At 44.3% G+C, this 18749-nt stretch overlaps 1 protein-coding gene across 3 annotated transcripts in view; it reads left to right on the forward strand.

The window, feature by feature from the left end:
- Positions 1-18749, forward strand: part of WNT3A (Wnt family member 3A) — a 109678-nt gene that overhangs the window by 81600 nt on the left and 9329 nt on the right. For all 3 annotated transcript variants that reach the window (XM_040431695.1, XM_040431694.1, XM_040431696.1), the window contains one exon: positions 13003-13244. In XM_040431695.1, the coding sequence (XP_040287629.1) occupies positions 13088-13244 (157 nt within the window). In that variant the 5' untranslated portion in view covers positions 13003-13087. The remainder of the gene's footprint in view (positions 1-13002; positions 13245-18749) is intronic.

Below are 18749 nucleotides of genomic sequence, written 5' to 3' on the forward strand. Positions count from 1 at the left end.
GTGATGGGAATTTTTAATATTCTGATTATTATATGTTTATATGATATGTATTTACAGCCCATTTTTGTGATTCCATTGTGCCCTGATGACTGACAACGGTATTGTGCACACAGAGGGGGCCAGGAATACCAGACGTTATAATAAGGACACAAAGCATTGTATTTGGATTGTATAGTACCATGATGACCACATGACAGTAGAAGGCTACTTTCACACTCGCGTTTTGGTTTTCCGTTTATGAGATCCGTTCAGGGCTCAGCGGTCCAAAACGGATGTTGAATTCAAGTTTTAAAATGTCTTTTCAAGTTTAAAATAAAAAAAAAGGTTAAAAATGAAAGTCCGAAGTTATTGACTGAAGTCTCAGAGATGATGACCCCGTCAGTTCGAATGCTTTATGGAGATGGATCTCTGTACAGCGTTCAAGCTTTGACGGAAGCCATGATCTGTGATGACCATGATATCGTGGCCGTATTACGGGCACATAGAGTTGTGTGAGGACAATAGAATGGATATGTTGTTGGGATTGTGTTTATGGCTGTATTCTTACACGGCTGGACTTTATGGGGGAGAATTTGTATACTATGTCAGTCTATTGGTGTCAAAAACGCACAACTTTGGGCACTAACTCTGCTTGCGTATACATCTGCAACTTTTGGGAGTTTTCATCACGCTTGCTACTTTAAACCCTTCCCGACCGCCTCGTGTAAATTACGCCGGTGGTCGATAATCTATAAATGGTGCCTGTTCGCAAACACATCTGGTGCCACAGACACTGGGTGCCTGATATTTTGAACAGCAGGCACCTAAGACTAATGGATGTGATCGACAATAACGTCAATCGCGCGCACTTAAGCCCCTCAAATGTGACCATGGCATCTGGAGGTTAAAAACTAGGAGCGCGTGCTCCTGGCTCCCCCTAACGAAGATCGGGGGAGCCAGATGTGGTGTGTGGCAGCCTCTGTACTCCTGAGTGATATGAGGCTGCTGCACATTAGTTCCTATGGAGAGCCTGCCAATGCGTTGGGCTCTATGAGAAGAGCAATCTAGTGATTGCTTGTTATAGTTCCCTATGGGAACTATTAAAAACGTGTAAAAAAGAAAGGTAAAAAGAAAGAAAATGTTAAAGATTTTTTTTAAATATATAAAAATCATCCACCTTTCCTCCAAAAAAAAAAAAGAACATCAAGGGTATTGCCACATGGAATGTCCATACTATTAAAATATTTATCCCAAGAAACTGTAAAAAAAATTATGGGGGTCAGAATATGGTGATGAAAAGAAAAAAAAAATCTTTCCCCAAAGTTTTTTTTTTCTTTTTCACTATTAAAACACAAGAAAAACTATACATACAGTACAGACCAAAAGTATGGACACACCTTCTCATTCAAAGAGTTTTCTTTATTTTCATGACTATGAAGGCATCAAAACTATGAATTAACACATGTGGAATTATATACATAACAAACAAGTGTGAAACAACTGAAAATATGTCATATTCTAGGTTCTTCAAAGTAGCCACCTTTTGCTTTGATTACTGCTTTGCACACTCTTGGCATTCTCTTGATGAGCTTCAAGAGGTAGTCCCCTGAAATGGTCTTCACTTCACAGGTGTGCCCTGTCAGGTTTAATAAGTGGGATTTCTTGCCTTATAAATGGGGCTGGGACCATCAGTTGCGTTGAGGAGAAGTCAGGTGGATACACAGCTGATAGTCCTACTGAATAGACTGTTAGAATTTGTATTATGGCAAGAAAAATAAAGAAAAACGAGTGGCCATCATTACTTTAAGAAATAAAGGTCAGTCAGTCAGCCAAAAAATTGGGAAAACTTTGAAAGTAAGGGCTATTTGACCATGAAGGAGAGTGATGGGGTGCTGCGCCAGATGACCTGGCCTCCACAGTCAACGGTCCTGAACCCAATCGAGATGGTTTGGGGTGAGCTGGACCGCAGAGTGAAGGCAAAAGGGCCAACAAGTGCTAAGCATCTCTGGGAACTCCTTCAAGACTGTTGGAAGACCATTTCAGGGGACTACCTCTTGAAGCTCATCAAGAGAATGCCAAGAGTGTGCAAAGCAGTAATCAAAGCAAAAGGTGGCTACTTTGAAGAACCTAGAATATGACATATTTTCAGTTGTTTCACACTTGTTTGTTATGTATATAATTCCACATGTGTTAATTCATAGTTTTGATGCCTTCATAGTCATGAAAATAAAGAAAACTCTTTGAATGAGAAGGTGGTCTGTACTGTATGTGGTATCATTGTAGTTGTACTGACCCGGAGAATGAAAGTAACAGGTTAGTTTTACCGCATAGGAAACGCTGTAAAAACAAAACCTATAAAACTGTGGTGGAATTGTATTTTTTTTTTTATTTCATCCTATTTGGAATTTTTTTTCCCACTTTCCACTAAATTGTGTCTGGTCATAGGTGGCGTACTTTCAGTTCTGGCGGGTGGACTGCACCAGACGTGCTACCCATCTGCCCACAGGATCTTGACCATTGGGTTCTTGGTCACCTCTCTTACCAAGACCTGTTTCCCCGATTACTTAGTTTGGGGGGCAGCAGCTCTAGGAAGAGTCCTGGATGTTCTTCCATGTAAGAATTATGGAGACCACTGTGCTCTTCTGAACTTTCAGTGCAGCAGAAATGTTTTGTCCCCTTCTTCAGATTTGTGCCTCCACACAATCCTGTCTCTGAACTCTATAGGCAGTTCTTTCCTCCTCATGGCTTTATTTTGGCTCTGATATGCAGCTATGAGATCTTATACAGACAGGGCTGAGTCTTTTTAAATCATGTCCAGTTAACGGAATTTACCACAGGTGACTCCAATCAAGGTGTAGAACATCTCAAAAATGATGCAGAGAAATGGGAGGCCCCAGAGCTAAATGTCAAGTGTCAGAACAAAACGTTGGAACACTTTTCTCTAGGCCAAAATTTAGATTGGATGGTGTGATGGCGATATGTGGTACTATGATAGGACTACATATGGAACTAATGACTATAGGATCATGCGATACTCATATGATGGGACTATATACGAAGCTAATGCTATCATTTATGGCTTCACCATTATTCTCTTTTGGGAGGGGGGGGGGGGGAATGGGGAACAGAATCCACTCTTGTTTTCCGCCTTTTTCACAGCATTTCATGCGGTATATATATTATAACTTTAGTCTCCTGGTCACTCTATATTTCCCTGTATAATGTGGGGGAAATATAGAAAGACCCCAGTAAGCGCACTCAGCTGTTTCCATATCTCCATCTACTATGGAGGAAGAGTGTACAAGTATGGATGTCACTCCACCACAAATAAAGCAGCTGCAGTGATATTATGGGTGCAATGGTCCCAAGGGACTATATATGGACTATATCTTCCCTGCTTGCTGCCGGCTTTGCTTTTCGGTGAGCGCACTGTGTGAAGGAAGCAGAGTCTGCATGTTGTGACAGTAGAGATGATGGCAGACCAGCCTCCCCATAGGAACCATGCAGGAACATTGCCCTGGGGCTCAGCACTTTGATGAGATGGATGTATAATGATATAGGTGAGCAGGAGGAATGCGTCCGCCGAGTCCTCACAGAGAGAAATCCCCTCCAGAAAGGTGAATGCTGATGGATAATTACTGGATCTAATGAATCTTTTCTCCCCAGACGTTTGCCATAATTTACAGTCTTCCATAGTGAGCCATAGCGCACTCCCCTCCCAATACTTCAGCTACAGTTGTGCGTGGAGCAGTTGTCCTTGTTTTTACAGGCTCCATATAAAATTCCTCGTTAACTTCATTTGATTTATGGAAACTGTAAACTTGTCATAAAAAAATGTACAAATAAGAGTCTCTACTGCACTGGCAGATGGGCTTCATTATGATTTCTGCTGTGAAGCCTTTGTCTACAGTATGACCTCATATAACCCTGGCCATATAGTTCTATAATGCTATATCATAGTTCTAGTCTCTCCATTTATCCTAGATGAACAGCTTCACCAATGAGACTGTAAGATCCTATAATGCTACCATATAGCACCACTCTATCACCAGAGAGCAGCCACGTAGCAGAATAATCACTAGTAGTCAATGTTGAGCGGTGAGGGCCTTGAAGATGGCGAGGATGATCCTGAATATCCCCCAGTCCTCCCTAGATAAGTGTCTGGCCATGACTACAGGTGTGATAACATGCGGTCTATTTGATCCTATCCACCTGATCGGTTTTCAGAATGCTCCCTGTGAAATGTGACCCTGCCATGGGAGGCCGGTGTTGTAGGATACAAGTTACTGAATAACATTGTCTTCTGCTCGTGTCGGGGCCTCATTAGCTGGGTGAGCACTTAAAGAAAGGTAAAACGATAGGGTCAAGGTTATAGAAACAGAGTGAGATGAGAGTCCTGGGTGACCCTTGTGAGGGAAGCTACAGGGAGAGCGGACAACACAATGGAGAGGCTAGCCATTGTTGAGACTTCTGAGAGCCATACCTTGAGGTACATGGGTGATGGACACTTATTATCAGTGACACCGTCGTGTGTGGGGAGATATGGCCTCCAGGAGGTCTGTCTTTGTGTTGGTTCTTCTGTCCATGGAATGTGACCAGGCAGCAGATAGCCATCTAATAAATGACCCCAACATGGAGGGAAGTGATGGCAGGAAGAGTCAGGACACTGTTCTATCAAGTATAGAACATCTTTGGAAGGTAGATTTGTAGATGTGCTCATACATGGACCCACTGAATCTTGTAGCCCCCATTCTCCCTTGTGAAAGTGTAACATGACCAGGGAATCTCTGTAATGGGTTTGGAAAGGATGATGGGCCAAAAGACCGAGGAATCCTTATGAACTTTGCTGCCTTTGTATGTCTAAAACTTTAAGGACACCAGATAAAAGGGTGCGACCACCATGGACAATGAAGACCTGCACCAGGCCCCTCAACTTCACAAGCACCACAATATGAGTAAAAATTCAGAAGAACAGGCCAAATGGTCATACTGCCCTTCTTCTCTCCACAGGAAGGGAAGGAAGATCTACTATAGTCTGTCTATGTCGTCTGTGTGATCATTGCTTTAAGGGTAAAGTGCCATGAATTCTGATCCGTGCACCAGTTTCCTCGTAAAAGTCTCAGTGCAGCGGCAGCTTTTATCGAAAACTTGGGAGCTCAACTTAAATCACCTCCAAAAAGAGTCCATTTCCATATACCCAACTAGAGGAATTAATATTAGGCGGAGTGGAAAGTGTCTCTGAAGGACCTGTCCTGTTTTACACAGGCATCTCAGTGATATGAATGGGCAGTATGTAATGGCTCTTCCTCCTGTGCTGGAGCTGCAGGGAAACTGATCACTTACTGCCTGATCGCTGGAGGTCCCAGCAGAAGGACACTTTGTCATCAGCTTATTGTAAAGAGTTCTTTCCAACAATTAGGGACTGTCCAAAGAGGAGAACCCTGTAATGGGTCATTTTAGAGACTTTCTAGGACTGGACTAATGGATTACCCTTTTGTTCTAATGGGGCACATTTTTGTATCTCAGTCCCTTAATATATCTTAATAGCCGGCATGAGTGACGACCACTACTGGTGGTGATTGCAAGGCCTCTAGGGGTTGCCACCGAGCTTTCCACAGTAATTTGCATAGTTTTGTAAAATTGCACTGTCTTTGTCAGTCTTCACTTTAGTCCTGACATTGTATTTATGAATCGGGAAGTGCAGGGTGAGCAGAGCTTACCATTCCTCCACAGTCTGCATCTGTCTCCGGGGTATATGGGAGGTCCTAGGGTAGAAGGCTCCTAGGATGATGCTTCGTTACTTCTCTTTGTCTCTGATTCTTCTTCGATCTTATGAAGGTTTAATATTTGGTGTATTTGGCTGCAGAAGACACAGGTGAGATTCTTCTGTAAAACCCGGCTGCGCCAAACCGTGCAGAGGAGGAGCAGCCGGGGGCATTAAGCAGCATTAGGGCCTCAGATTGACTTCCCTTGGATTGCTGGCTTCTCCTTTTATTTACTTTGGCAGCGGCTCTGAACGGCAGGATTCACAGAGCACTAGAGAGCGCAGCTCTACCAGTCAATGCTGGCGGATGCTAAATAGTGAGCAGCCAGGAGCTGACGGATCACTATTCGGCAGGTGGCCAAATGTAACTCAACTGAAGCAATCAGCAGCTACTGTAGGAGGGGGGATCAGGACTGGATTCAGCAGGATGCATAGGATCAACTATCCCTCCACCGCAAAATTCTATTTCTTGCCAAAAATACACAAATCCCTTACAGAACCCCCAGGGAGGCCCATTATTTCGGGCATAGGGTCTTTAACCGCCAACCTCTCAGAATATGTAGATGGAATCCTACAAAAATATGTTCTAAATCTACCGTCCTATTTACGAGACACCTCACACCTTCTCGCTTTCTTGGAAACACTAAAATGGGAGAATCATTTCTTGTGGGCCACACTGGATGTATGCTCACTTTACAGCAACATTCCACATAATTTAGGGCTTAGAGAAATAGAAAAAGTTCTCAACTCAGATCCCCTGATGCCAATTACACAAAGATCATTTATACTAAAATCCATAGACTTTATTCTTAAACATAATTTTTTTTCTTTTCAAAATACAATATACCAACAGAAGAAAGGCACGGCAATGGGGACAAAATTTGCGCCAGCCTATGCAAATTTATTCATGGGGGGATTCGAGAGGGAAATTGGACTTTTGGCCCATCCAAACATTCGGTTTTATAAGCGTTATATCGACGACATCATTATTATTTGGGACGGGGGAGAAAATAAATTGGTTTCGTATGTGGATACAATAAATACCAACGACTGGAATCTAAAGTTTACTATAGACCATCATAATACGGAGGCCATATTTTTGGATTTGCATATAGAAATCATTAATAAGACCATAACCACAAAAACACATTTTAAAAAAGTTGACACGAACAGCTATCTCAATTTTAAAAGCTGCCACCACCAGAGATGGAAAACTAACATTCCCTACGGCCAAATGAAAAGGATCCGCAGAAACTGTAGTGACGATGCTACTATGAAAAAACAGCTTGATATTCTGAAAGAAAGATTTAAGGAGAAAGGATATCCCAATAAATTAATATTGGAATCCGAAGCCAGAATCCTGAAGGAAAGCCAAAAAGAAAGTCTTATGAAAGTCACAAAGAAAGAAGTTCAACAGAAATATAGTAATCTAGGTTTAACCACTAGTTTTAACAATCGCCATGCAGAGATCAGGAAAATAATTAATAAGCACTGGAAAATTCTTTTGAAAGATCCAATTATGGAGAAAACAATCCCATCAGCCCCTACCCTAACGTTCCGCAGAGCAAAAACCCTAAAAAATATATTAGCACCTTCATGTCCCAAACTACCTCAGAAAACTATACAAACAGACTACAAAGGTCTGATAAGTGAGGTAGGATCATCTAAATGCGGCTCAAGAAAGTGCAAGTGTTGTCCAATGATATATTGCGGAAAAACACTGATCCTCTCGCCACCAAAAGAACCGATTTCCCTTAAACAAACAATGAATTGCAACACCTCCTATGTCATCTATCTATTAGAGTGTCCCTGCAAGCTCTTATATGTGGGTCGTACAATACAGGCTCTGAGAGAGCGTATGAATGAACATCGCTCTAATATAAAACGGAAAGTGACTACACATAGTGTGTCTAAACACTTCTCATTATATCACGAGGGTGACTCCAAGGGCCTGAAAGTCACTCCGTTAGAATGGGTTCCACAATCTTATCAGACACTATCAAGAAAGGAGATGTTTTGGATATATAAATTAAATACACTTGCACCGTTTGGTCTCAATGAGGCCTTGGAATACACTAACTACTAATTTCCAAATTGAGAAAATAAACATTTACCTGAAAAAAGATCCCATGACGTTAGGAGTTATCTATACACTACCAGCATTTTATACACTTTTTGAAGAGAAAATCGATATATGATTTTGAATATAGGTGCTTTCCCTACTTCATATTTTATATCTTATATATCATTTTATCTATCATTCGGAAAAGATCTTATACCTGACTACATTGTTATTATTATTGACTATTTATATTTATATATCTTCATTGGATTTTTTATGTATTTTTTGTGATTTTTAAATTTTAAATTTTATATCCCTAATATCTATTCCTCTATTCCTCTACACCCATGCGCTGACCACCCGTGCTGCACGTGTCTTTTAATTTTTTATTATCAATTTTCTATTATTGATTTCTTATGATCCACAAATATTTATTTTTTACATCCTATTCTAATTTTCCTTTGCAAATTTATGAAATTATTTGTCCTTCTAATATTATTATATTTTATATCATATCCCTCTTCCTAAATCATGAAATAATTCTTATCAGGGGGCCCTACATATATGAATGTAGAGAGAATTCGATAGGAGGTCATTATCTACTGACTTTTTCCTCCTCCCAGATCGCATCAGCAGGCGGCTGTTAGCAAGGGAGGGACATCGCCAATAGCAGGTTTCCCTCCCCTCTCTTCTCCCCCCCCTGCCGATGCGTTCCATTAGTTGGAGCGCATCGAGACAGGAAGTGACGTTCCCCCGAGCCGGCGTGCGTTCCACACGCAGCCGGCATGCGTTCCACACAGAGCCAGGAAGTGACGCTCCCCTCAGCCGGCGTGCGTTCTACACGCAGCCGGCGTGCGCTCCGCACACAGCCGGCGTGCGTTCCACACACAGCCGGCGTGCGTTTCATAGAACCGGAAGTCGCGCTAGATGCACGATTTCCGGTCCCTGGATGCGTTCCACTTGACCGGAGGTTATGTTTAAACGCAATTTCCCGCCTTTTTTCGATTCTCGTGCGCGGGAACAAGATGCATTGGTGAGAGGAATCTATTTAATATGTGAGTTTCTTTGATTTTATGTATTAGTGAATACCTTGCTCCTGAGGAAGGGGTTTTGCATAACCCCGAAACGCGTAGAGCTTTGTTTATTAAAATATTTGAAGATACCTATTTTAAAGACTAGAGACACTGATTTCCAATTGGAGACCTGGATAAGCTGACTCGGCCAGGGGGGTACTGTCTCAGGTACCATACGTTATACCTGTTTGGCAGCCCCCCAGTGAAGTGAGTAATAACTGCCTTTACAAAAGTATTTGTTTGTCCAAGTGAATTCCAGCGACCTTGGCCAGGGGGGTTCACTGTCCTAGGTACTTGCGACCACTGACCTATGTGACAGCCCCCCCAGTGAAGTGAGTAGTCCGGTTCACTTCAAGCTGTAAACACTGATCTTTACTTATTTGTGCCTTTCCTCTGGTGAACTTGCTTGGGGGGTCACTGTCGCAGGTGCCTTTATACCCGTTTGACAGCCCCCCACCAAAGCAAGTCATCACTTACGGATACTTGCCCTTTAGGGATATCGTTAGAGCTCATTGCGCTTCTGTACGTAATTTTATGTTTGTGGGGATTTGGCGCTGTTTATGTGTATCTAGAAGTTCTGAAGGTCACCAACACTATAGACCAAATTTTACACATAATTATATCTTCCGCTACTCAAGTGTCTAACCTTGTGTTAACACTATATTTTTTTCGTGCAGCCTCCCCTATCACTGCTGTCCTTAACATCTAAACACAATATTTTATTTTTTATAATTTATTTATATCTTTTTTTATTTTAAGAATTAATATTCCAGTAATTCCTAGTCCCATCACCGCTGGCGCCTTACAAGTGGGATTTTCCTTGTCACAAGGTCTTCCTAACCTCCTTTCTTTTTTTCTGTTATCTTTCTATCCTCTACAAATCACAGACATCCTGTGCACGTTCCTCCAGCTTCAATAATAATCACAGATGCTTCTGTTCATTATTATGGATGATTATTGATGGCTGATTATTACGGGCTGGCTGTAAACTTACAGGCCCTCAGTCTTAAAAACCCAGAGAAAGAGAAGCTGCAGCTCCATCCCCCTTCTAACACATACAGTCCCAGATGAACAGAAAATCTGCAGCTGCATCCCCCTCTCCTTGCCTACGACAGCATGCAGTCTCACATAGAGATAAACAGTTGCTACATCCTCCTCTTCATCCCATCCCTATTTACAGCATGCAGGCCCAGGTAACCAGAGAAGCTGCTGATGCACCCCCCCCCCCCCCCCCCTCTCACAGCATGCAGGCCCAGGTAACCAGAGAAGCTGCTGGTGCACCCCCCCCCCCCCCCCCCCCCTCTCACAGCATGCAGGCCCAGGTAACCAGAGAAGCTGCTGGTGCACCCCCTCCCCCCCCCCCCCCTCTCACAGCATGCAGGCCCAGGTAAACAGAGAGGCTGCTGATGCACCCCCCCCCCCCCCCCTCTCACAGCATGCAGGCCCAGGTAAACAGAGAGGCTGCTGATGCACCCCCTCCTCCCCTCTCACAGCATGCAGGCCCAGGTAAACAGAGAAGCTGCTGATGCACCCACTCCTCCCCTCTCACAGCATGCAGGCCCAGGTAACCAGAGAAGCTGCTGGTGCACCCCCTCCTCCCCTCTCACAGCATGCAGGCCCAGGTAAACAGAGAAGCTGCTGATGCACCCCCTCCTCCCCTCTCACAGCATGCAGGCCCAGGTAAACAGAGAAGCTGCTGATGCACCCACTCCTCCCCTCTCACAGCATGCAGCCTCAGGTAACCAGAGAAGCTGCTGATGCACCCACTCCTCCCCTCTCACAACATGGAGGCCCAGGTAACCAGAGAAGCTGCTGATGCACCCACTCCTCCCCTCTCACAGCATGCAGGCCCAGGTAACCAGAGAAGCTGCTGGTGCACCCACTCCTCCTCGCTCACAGCATGCAGCCTCAGGTAACCAGAGAAGCTGCTGGTGCACTCCCTCCTCCTCGCTCACAGCATGCAGCCTCAGGTAACCAGAGAAGCTGCTGGTGCACTCCCTCCTCCCCTCTCACAAACATAAAGAGAAGCTTCAGCTGCATCCCCTCCACACCCCTGGTCTTGTCTACCATTCTCTGCATTAGTGACTGAGGAGATTTACACTGATCCTGCTGACTGGGAGAGGGGAGCTATGGGCTATAGAGAGAACGATGCCGCTATCCCCTAATATATATGACAGAGTGACATCTATGCGTGTGTACTGTTGAATGCAAATAGTTATTATGGTACATGTATTCTTAAAGGGATGTCTTTCCTGATGTATACAGTAGTATGAGTTCTGTGTGGCTCCTCAGGCCCAGGCACGGCAGAAATGGTGGTATGTGATTAGAATCCTTCGAGCATGCTCGTGCTCATTGTGAGTCCTAGAGCGTTTGGTGCCATGCTCGTGTTCACTCACACATTGTGTAGACCAGCCCCTCGTATTAGGGGGATTGCCATTTCCAGGAGTTTCACCTGTGTCATGTGACCCTGATGACATCACAGTTCTGCAGGTGTCTTATCTTCTCCCTGTATATGAGATACACAGGAGGGAGGGATGAGGAGGCAAACAGCTGGGAGCAAGAGCTCAGGTCGGGTCAGACCGGTCTGGAGAGCTGGAAATTTCTCCAATTATTGCAGCAAGCCACGGCCTGCAGAATGAAATCAATTAGTTCTCTCCCCAGTGTGAGATCACCACGTTGTATAATGAGGGCGAGTCATCTCCGTGGATCAGATCTGAGAACGAGGCCAGGAGATCCAATAGCACCAGTGTAGCCAAGCAGGTTACAGCCCCCCTGGGACCCGAAGTCAGACCCCCAACCACCTGGAGATCCCAGCCACAGAGGCAGCATTGTGTTCATCCTGAGCTACCTAGTTCATGAATAGAATTCCAGAACTATGGTAAAGGTTGATCCAGTGAGACAGCGATAGAAGAGAGGCAGAGGAGTGGATGTCACTGTACATAATGTGGATCAGTTTGCCTTTATAATATCCTATAGGGCATTCTGGGTTAGGGAGGGCCGGGAGTCTTCACTCATCACCTCTCTGGAAGACCCGTCCTGTCCTTCATAATACAGTCTACACCATGTACTATCAGCCCTGTGGGGGGCGCTGCAGGATAACTGCCAGGTTACAGCTGATCGCTGGAGATTCAGGACAGCGGGTGATCAGTGTCTGAATGGTGACCTCCTCTGTGGTTCCTGTAGTGGCGACTGTTAATGGTAGTCACCAAGTATCTGGTAATATAGATGTGGTCTACAGCTCTAATCACATGAATAATGTGTGGTATGTGGGGACTATGACACGTCACCGCCGATACTACCGACAGATCCAGCTTCCCGCCATCTGGTTACGTAATGGAGTGGCTGCTGAACATTCACCTGAGGGTCAACTCTTATGGGAAGAAGTATAGAAACCCACCTGGTGTCTCAACCTGGCAACGGGGTCTTTGTAGGCAACTAGAATCTAAACTGGCCCGCGTAAATCTGCTTCAAAGAGAGGGAACCTCCATATAGGTTTATGTCACACCAAGGAATGGGGTCAACCAGAGACAGAGCCACCATACTTCTATCCCAAGGAAGAAGGTCCATGGCCCACCCCATGCTCCTCAGTACGGTGAGGTGGTAACTTTGGTCTGGTTCACACTTTTCTTACGTTATGGTGACTGTAGAGAGAGGGTCTATTAGGCCAGTCTGAGACACCCCTGCTCCATCACCAGTCAGCCATGACATCTGAACTCTCTACTTACACAGATACGAGCAGCAGTATGTAGGACATCAGGCTAGGGGGGCTTTGGTCACACAAAGGAACAAATGAAGATGAAGTCACCACCTGAACACACACAATATCTCAAAGATAAAAACCTCAACATTCAGAGAAGATGAGATATGAGGAGCTGTTTGCAGGGTCCTGCAGTGCTGCTTGTAGTTGTAGGGACTCTTTAGCCACTCGTTTGGGTCAATGATACCATTTTATTTTGATCCTGCAAGGAAAGACACTTCGCATTGACCACCTCAGCTCCTTATAGCTCAGCTTCCTAGGGTTCTGTGATGTATGAAGGCTGAGTATGTCTTGCCACCACATACAGCGGCATATAAACATGGCGTCACTAATGCATTTTACATACCTTGTGCTTTTTTCGTTTCAGGTCTTTGGCCATCAGTCAGCAGTACTCATCGCTTGGTACACAGCCCATCCCATGCGGGACCATTCCTGGTCTTGTAGGCAAGCAGATGCGTTTCTGTCGGAATTATATGGAGATAATGCCCAGTGTGGCTGAAGGAGTCAAAATCGGCATCCAGGAGTGTCAACATCAATTCCGAGGGCGAAGGTGGAACTGTACAACGGTGAACGACAACTTGGCGATCTTCGGGCCAGTGCTGGATAAAGGTAAAGGCACTTCAACGTTTCATGATCGAAATCCTTCACTTATTGATATATGTGAGAATCCAAGTCTTATCAGTCACATGATCCATTTCTATTACCACCGTATCCAGTGAAATGTGAGGACTGCTGGTTAGTACTGCTCACAAAGTGATTATAGATCCCCATTATAAGTAATGTTTCACCTATATTTTTTTACATTGTGCAAGGAGGAGGAGAGCTGTGTCCATCACCTATTGACTTCCATATGAGTGTAGTGGGCATGTTCTGTGACTTGTAAAAGGTCATTGTGCAGGGAGGAGGAGGAGGAGGAGGAAGTGAGCAGTGACCATCACCTGTTGACTTCCATGTGAGAGTGTTGTGGGTTTGGTCTGTGACTTGTGCAGGAGTCATTGTGTAGGGGTGAGATGAGCTGTGACCATCACCTACTGACTACTTTTATCAGTAAACAAGGTTCAAGCCTCAAGGTCACTGTGCAGGGAGGGGGAATAGGTTAGCTGGACCATCACCTACAGATTTCTATGGGAGAGTGTTGTGATCATGCTCTGTGACCTTAGAGGTAACCATAACCTATTGACCTCTATGGGAAAGCATGCTCTGTGACTTGTGCAGAACTTAATGTGCAGAGAAGAGGAGAAGCTGAGCTGTTTCCAACCCCTATAGACTTCTAATAGATTGTGTGTTGTGGGCATACTCTGTAACCTGTGCAGAGGTCACTGGAGGAAGGACAAAAGTTGACATATTGGTGATGGGAGAGTATAGTGGGCATGCTTTGAGCAGAGGTGGCTGTGCACGAAGGGAGAGGAGGAGGTGAGCTGTGATCATCACCTACAGTGAGTGACGGATCCTAGGTGTCATCTGTCATTGTCAGGCTATTATTAGGCTTTTAGGTTTTCTATTTTTATACAAAAAGTTACAATAGAGAAAAAATAATCATAAATTCTTAAAAAAATAAAAATGTAAACCATAAGTCACTTTCCCTTTATTGTCTCATGACCCGTTCCCTTTATTCTCTATTCTCATACCACTGGACACCCCCTTAAAAAATAGGGTTTGGGACCGCTACCTGTGTACCTCACACCGTTCCGAGGCCCAAAGTTCTCGCCCTGTATTTTTGGACACACTTTGAGGAAAGCAGAATAAGGGCTCATTCACGCGACCGTGGTTTGGTTCCGCATCCGAGCCGCATTTTTTGCGGCTCGGGTGCAGACCCATTCACTTCAACGGGGCTGCAAAGGATGCGGATAGCACTCTGTTGGCCCCGCAAAAGGACAAGAATAGGCATTTCTATAAAGGGCCGTCCGTTCTGCAAATTGCCAGTATCTACTGGCCCTGACACTAGTCTGCATAACAAGGGTTCGGGGTGGTGAAGAATGAGTCTCCTGTTTCCCCAGAATATTCCTCAACAGCTTCCTTTTTGGTCATTCTATTATTATTTAAAGCTCATTACTGCTGCTAATTGAGCGTCCCCAAGAGCAAGCACCAAAAAATTGCTTCTGTCTGCAACCACATTTTTGTGTTGTGTCCTTTACATTGCCTCTCGGACTGTTTCAGCTCGCTGCTGATTTGTATACTAATATGTGGAATATCTGGTGTCATCAGGACTGGGAATAATCCGTAAGAACTACTATTGGGAGACATGGTGGCTTTGGATGGGTCTTGACCCAGTCACTCTGCAGAGGGCTTTCATGCAAGGGGATAACCTGCATGACTTTAATCAGTAGAAGTGAACTGGGCCCCAGGAATTGTCTAGAGCTCAAAATGTAGATCTCTCAGCAGTAGAATGAGATACAATAAGGAGCCAAAGGCTAAAACTGATTATGGAAGTAACATGATTAAAAACATGAGTCCAATGTGACGCCACATCAGACAACGACCTGTCCATTCTCCTACGGAGAATCGCCCACTGCTAGCAGGCCTGGAGGTAAATGAGATTGATGGTCACTGGTCCATGGTTGATAGTTTGGTGTATTTTGTTTGATTGTTGGATAGTTAATTGGTTGTCCTGGTTGGTTGGTTGATTTTTTTTTGGCTCGTTGGTTTATTGATTGTTTCTTTATTTGGTTGCTTGCCTGGTTAGTTGCTTTTTGGTTGGCTGGTTGGTCATTTTTTATTTGTTGGTTGGCTGCTTGTTTTCCTGCTAATTGGCTAGTCGGTTATTTGGTTGGTTGGCTCTGTGGATTTTTAGTGGGTTGGCTGGTTAGTTTCTTGGTTAGGTGGATTTTATTTTAGTTGTTTACTGTGTTGGTTGTTTTTTTTTTTTGTTAGTTGGTTGGCTTGATCTAGTGGAAGATAACCTGGCCTTCCTCTTTAGATCACCTCTGACTCACATGGAAACATGCCCAGGTACTGGCCAAACATATATTACATAAGGAGAGAGCATCTGACAGGTTACAGTACATGTATTGCCGATCCTTTTTACAGCCTTATCCAATATGAATGGTACTTGAAGGTTGGTAGCTTTTTTTAGTTGATTGCTTACTTTATAGGTTGGTGCTTAATTTGCCGACTGGTTTATTTATAAAAAAGAAAGGTAGCATTTGTCAGAGGTTGATTGGTTTATTTGGTTAGTAGCCTGGGTAGTTGGTTGTTGGTTTGCGCATTCGTTTTCTGGTACAGAATCATGGTTAAGTTATTTTTGCGCTTTTTTGTACTGAATGTAGGTTGGTGGCTCCTATAGTTATTTGGCAGTCAGTTGGTTTAATGGCACAGGCAGTAGACTGATAGCTTGGAAAGTTGGATAGTTTGGCTGGTAGGTTTACAGGTAGATGCAGGGAAGGTAGGTTGTTTGCTTGCTCACTTGATTTAGTGAGCAAATAAAATCATTTTACGAGCTTATAAAAAGACATGGACAGTTCTTGTTAGGTTTGTGGCCCCCTACTTACATGTGGGCGGTGCGCAAGGCTTAGGGGACAGACCGTAGATACGACTGCAGGGTCAGACTACACAGGGTCAGTTTGTTGTCTGTTGTCATGGAGATATTTTAGCCTGCAGAGGTGCTGGAGACAAAAAACAATAGGAATATTTTTGTTTTTGTTTGGGCATTTACAGCCTCTACACCTTTATAAGGTTCATCACTGCACCGATATCCCATTACTTATACTAAAACAGTCCTGTCAAGGTTTTTCCATCTAAAATTGACACTGGTTGTGAGATCTGTGTGACATCTGACCCTTCAAAGAACTGATTTAGAGAGAGTTCATAGCGTCATTTTATTTTCCATTCTTCTGATCCATCAGAAGAAGATAAAAAAATGGATCCTTAAAAAAACTGGATCCTTTAAAAAAAAAAAAAGGGATCCTGTGCATCTGTTACACACATTTGGCATCCAATTGAGCTATTTCCACCTGAGATGTTTTTTTAGACAGAAAAAAGTACTGCATGCAGGGCATTTTTTCTGTCTACAAAACGATGCACAGGATCCGTTTTTTTACAGGATCCTCTTTTTTTCTGTTCTTCCGACGGATCAGAAAAACGGAAAATGAAACAGAGATATCAACTCTCCTTTACCTATATTTCCAGAAACGTTACTTTACCAGGTAATAAAAACTGCTACTAATGTAGATTCAGTCTGCTACATACTGCACTCTAAGGTGTGTGATCTAATGTCTGATCACATGTCATATCAGTGATGTCACCAGTAGAGGGCGGGGCTGTGACTACCTCTCAGATATGACATACAGGCAGGTTGTCAGTGGTAATAAATAAATAAATGTTCCTGTAGTGTAAGGTGTGTGGATCACATGTTATTATCAGTGATGTCATCAGCAGGGGGCGGGGCTGTGACTACCTCTCAGACAGGTGTGAGTTGTGTGCTGCTGAGCTCCCACTAGGGAGGGTTCATGGCTGCAGACCCAGGAGGAGGTCAGGGGAGCTGGGCTGATGCCTCCAGACGAGCCCCGGGTCTGGAGCTGGGCCTACCTCATGACGCTGAGGAAGATTGTCCCTATAAGTCTGGTGATCGGGGGGAAGACGCGGCTGTGACTGTGAGGAGTAAAGTCACTGAGAAAGTCATAGAGAAGAAAGGACTGCAGATCTCCAGAGAGAGAGAGAGACGGACTCCACAGAGAGACGGACTCTACAAAGAGAGAGAGACGGACCCTACAGAGAGAGACGGACTCCACAGAGAGAAGGACTCTACAAAGAGAGAGAGACGGACCCTACAGAGAGAGACGGACCCTACAGAGAGAGACGGACCCTACAGAGAGAGACGGACCCTACAGAGAGAGACGGACCCTACAGAGAGAGACGGACCCTACAGAGAGAGACGGACCCTACAGAGAGAGACGGACCCTACCGAGAGAGACTGACTCTACCGAGAGAGACTGACTCTACAGAGAGAGACGGACTCTACAGAGAGAGACTGTGAGCGTTTAGATAACTGTATCCAGGAACTGAGAGAGACACAGAGCAGAGGGGCTAATGCCGGGGACAAAATACAGGTCCCTCAAACCAGGAGAGAGAACAGGCGGCCAAGAGAAGGGACACCATCAGCAGGAAGGACCTGGACTATGAGGAAGTGCACAGCATTGTAATGCAAGGTAAAGCTGTGAGAATCATGGCTGCTGCACCTATAGACCCTGCGGGAGACAGCAGCGTGGTCCCTGAGGGGTTAATTCAACCAAGTAGTGGACAGAAGTGTTAAACTATGGGGTTATAGTGTGGCTAAACTATGATCCTGTTTCAGATAAGGAGTTAATGAACCTGACACAGTGTGAAAGAGGCAATTGTGGGTGCGGATGGTGAGGATGTGGAAACCTTATGGGTGGAGGTACAAAGGGATATAAACACTGAAAAAATAATACTTGGTGTAATCTATAGACCCCTAACATCACAGAGGAGATAGAAACTCAACTGTATAACCAAATAGACAGGGCGGCACAGGCGGGTACAGTGGTCATAATGGGAGATTTTACCTTCCCAGACATTGACTGGGGTCATGGTTGTGCCTCAACCGCAAAGGGGAGAAGATTCCTCAACCTGGGCAGGACCACTTTATGGGCCAGTCTGTAGAAGCCCCCACTAGGCGCAATGCTCAGTTGGATCTGGTAATCTCTAATGATGCAGAGCTTGTTGGCAATGTTACTGTTCAAGAAATACTAGGTAATAGTGACAACAATATAATTATATTGCCCCTAAACTATAAGAAGCAAACTCTGTCAGGCAGAGCATAGACACTGAATTTCAAAAAGGCTAATTGTCACATAATAATTCAGAGGATAAATGGGAGCGCTTCAAATCCACATTGAGGAATTGTGCTAAAAAATTTATTCCTTTAGGTAACAAGTATAAACGGCTAAAATTAACCCCCCCCCCCCCCCTATAGCTTACAGCTACTGTAAAAATGGCAATAAATGATAAAAAAGGGCAAATAAAAAAAATACAAATCTGAGGGGTCAGCTGTAGCCTTTGAAGTCTATAAAGAGCTTAATAAAAATCTGTAAAAAGGAGATAAAATTTTCAAAAATACAAAACGAACAGCCGGTGGCAAAAGAGAGAAAAACAAATCCC

The sequence above is a fragment of the Bufo bufo genome, chromosome 5, assembly GCF_905171765.1.
Source record: "Bufo bufo chromosome 5, aBufBuf1.1, whole genome shotgun sequence".
NCBI classification, from domain to species: domain Eukaryota; kingdom Metazoa; phylum Chordata; class Amphibia; order Anura; family Bufonidae; genus Bufo; species Bufo bufo.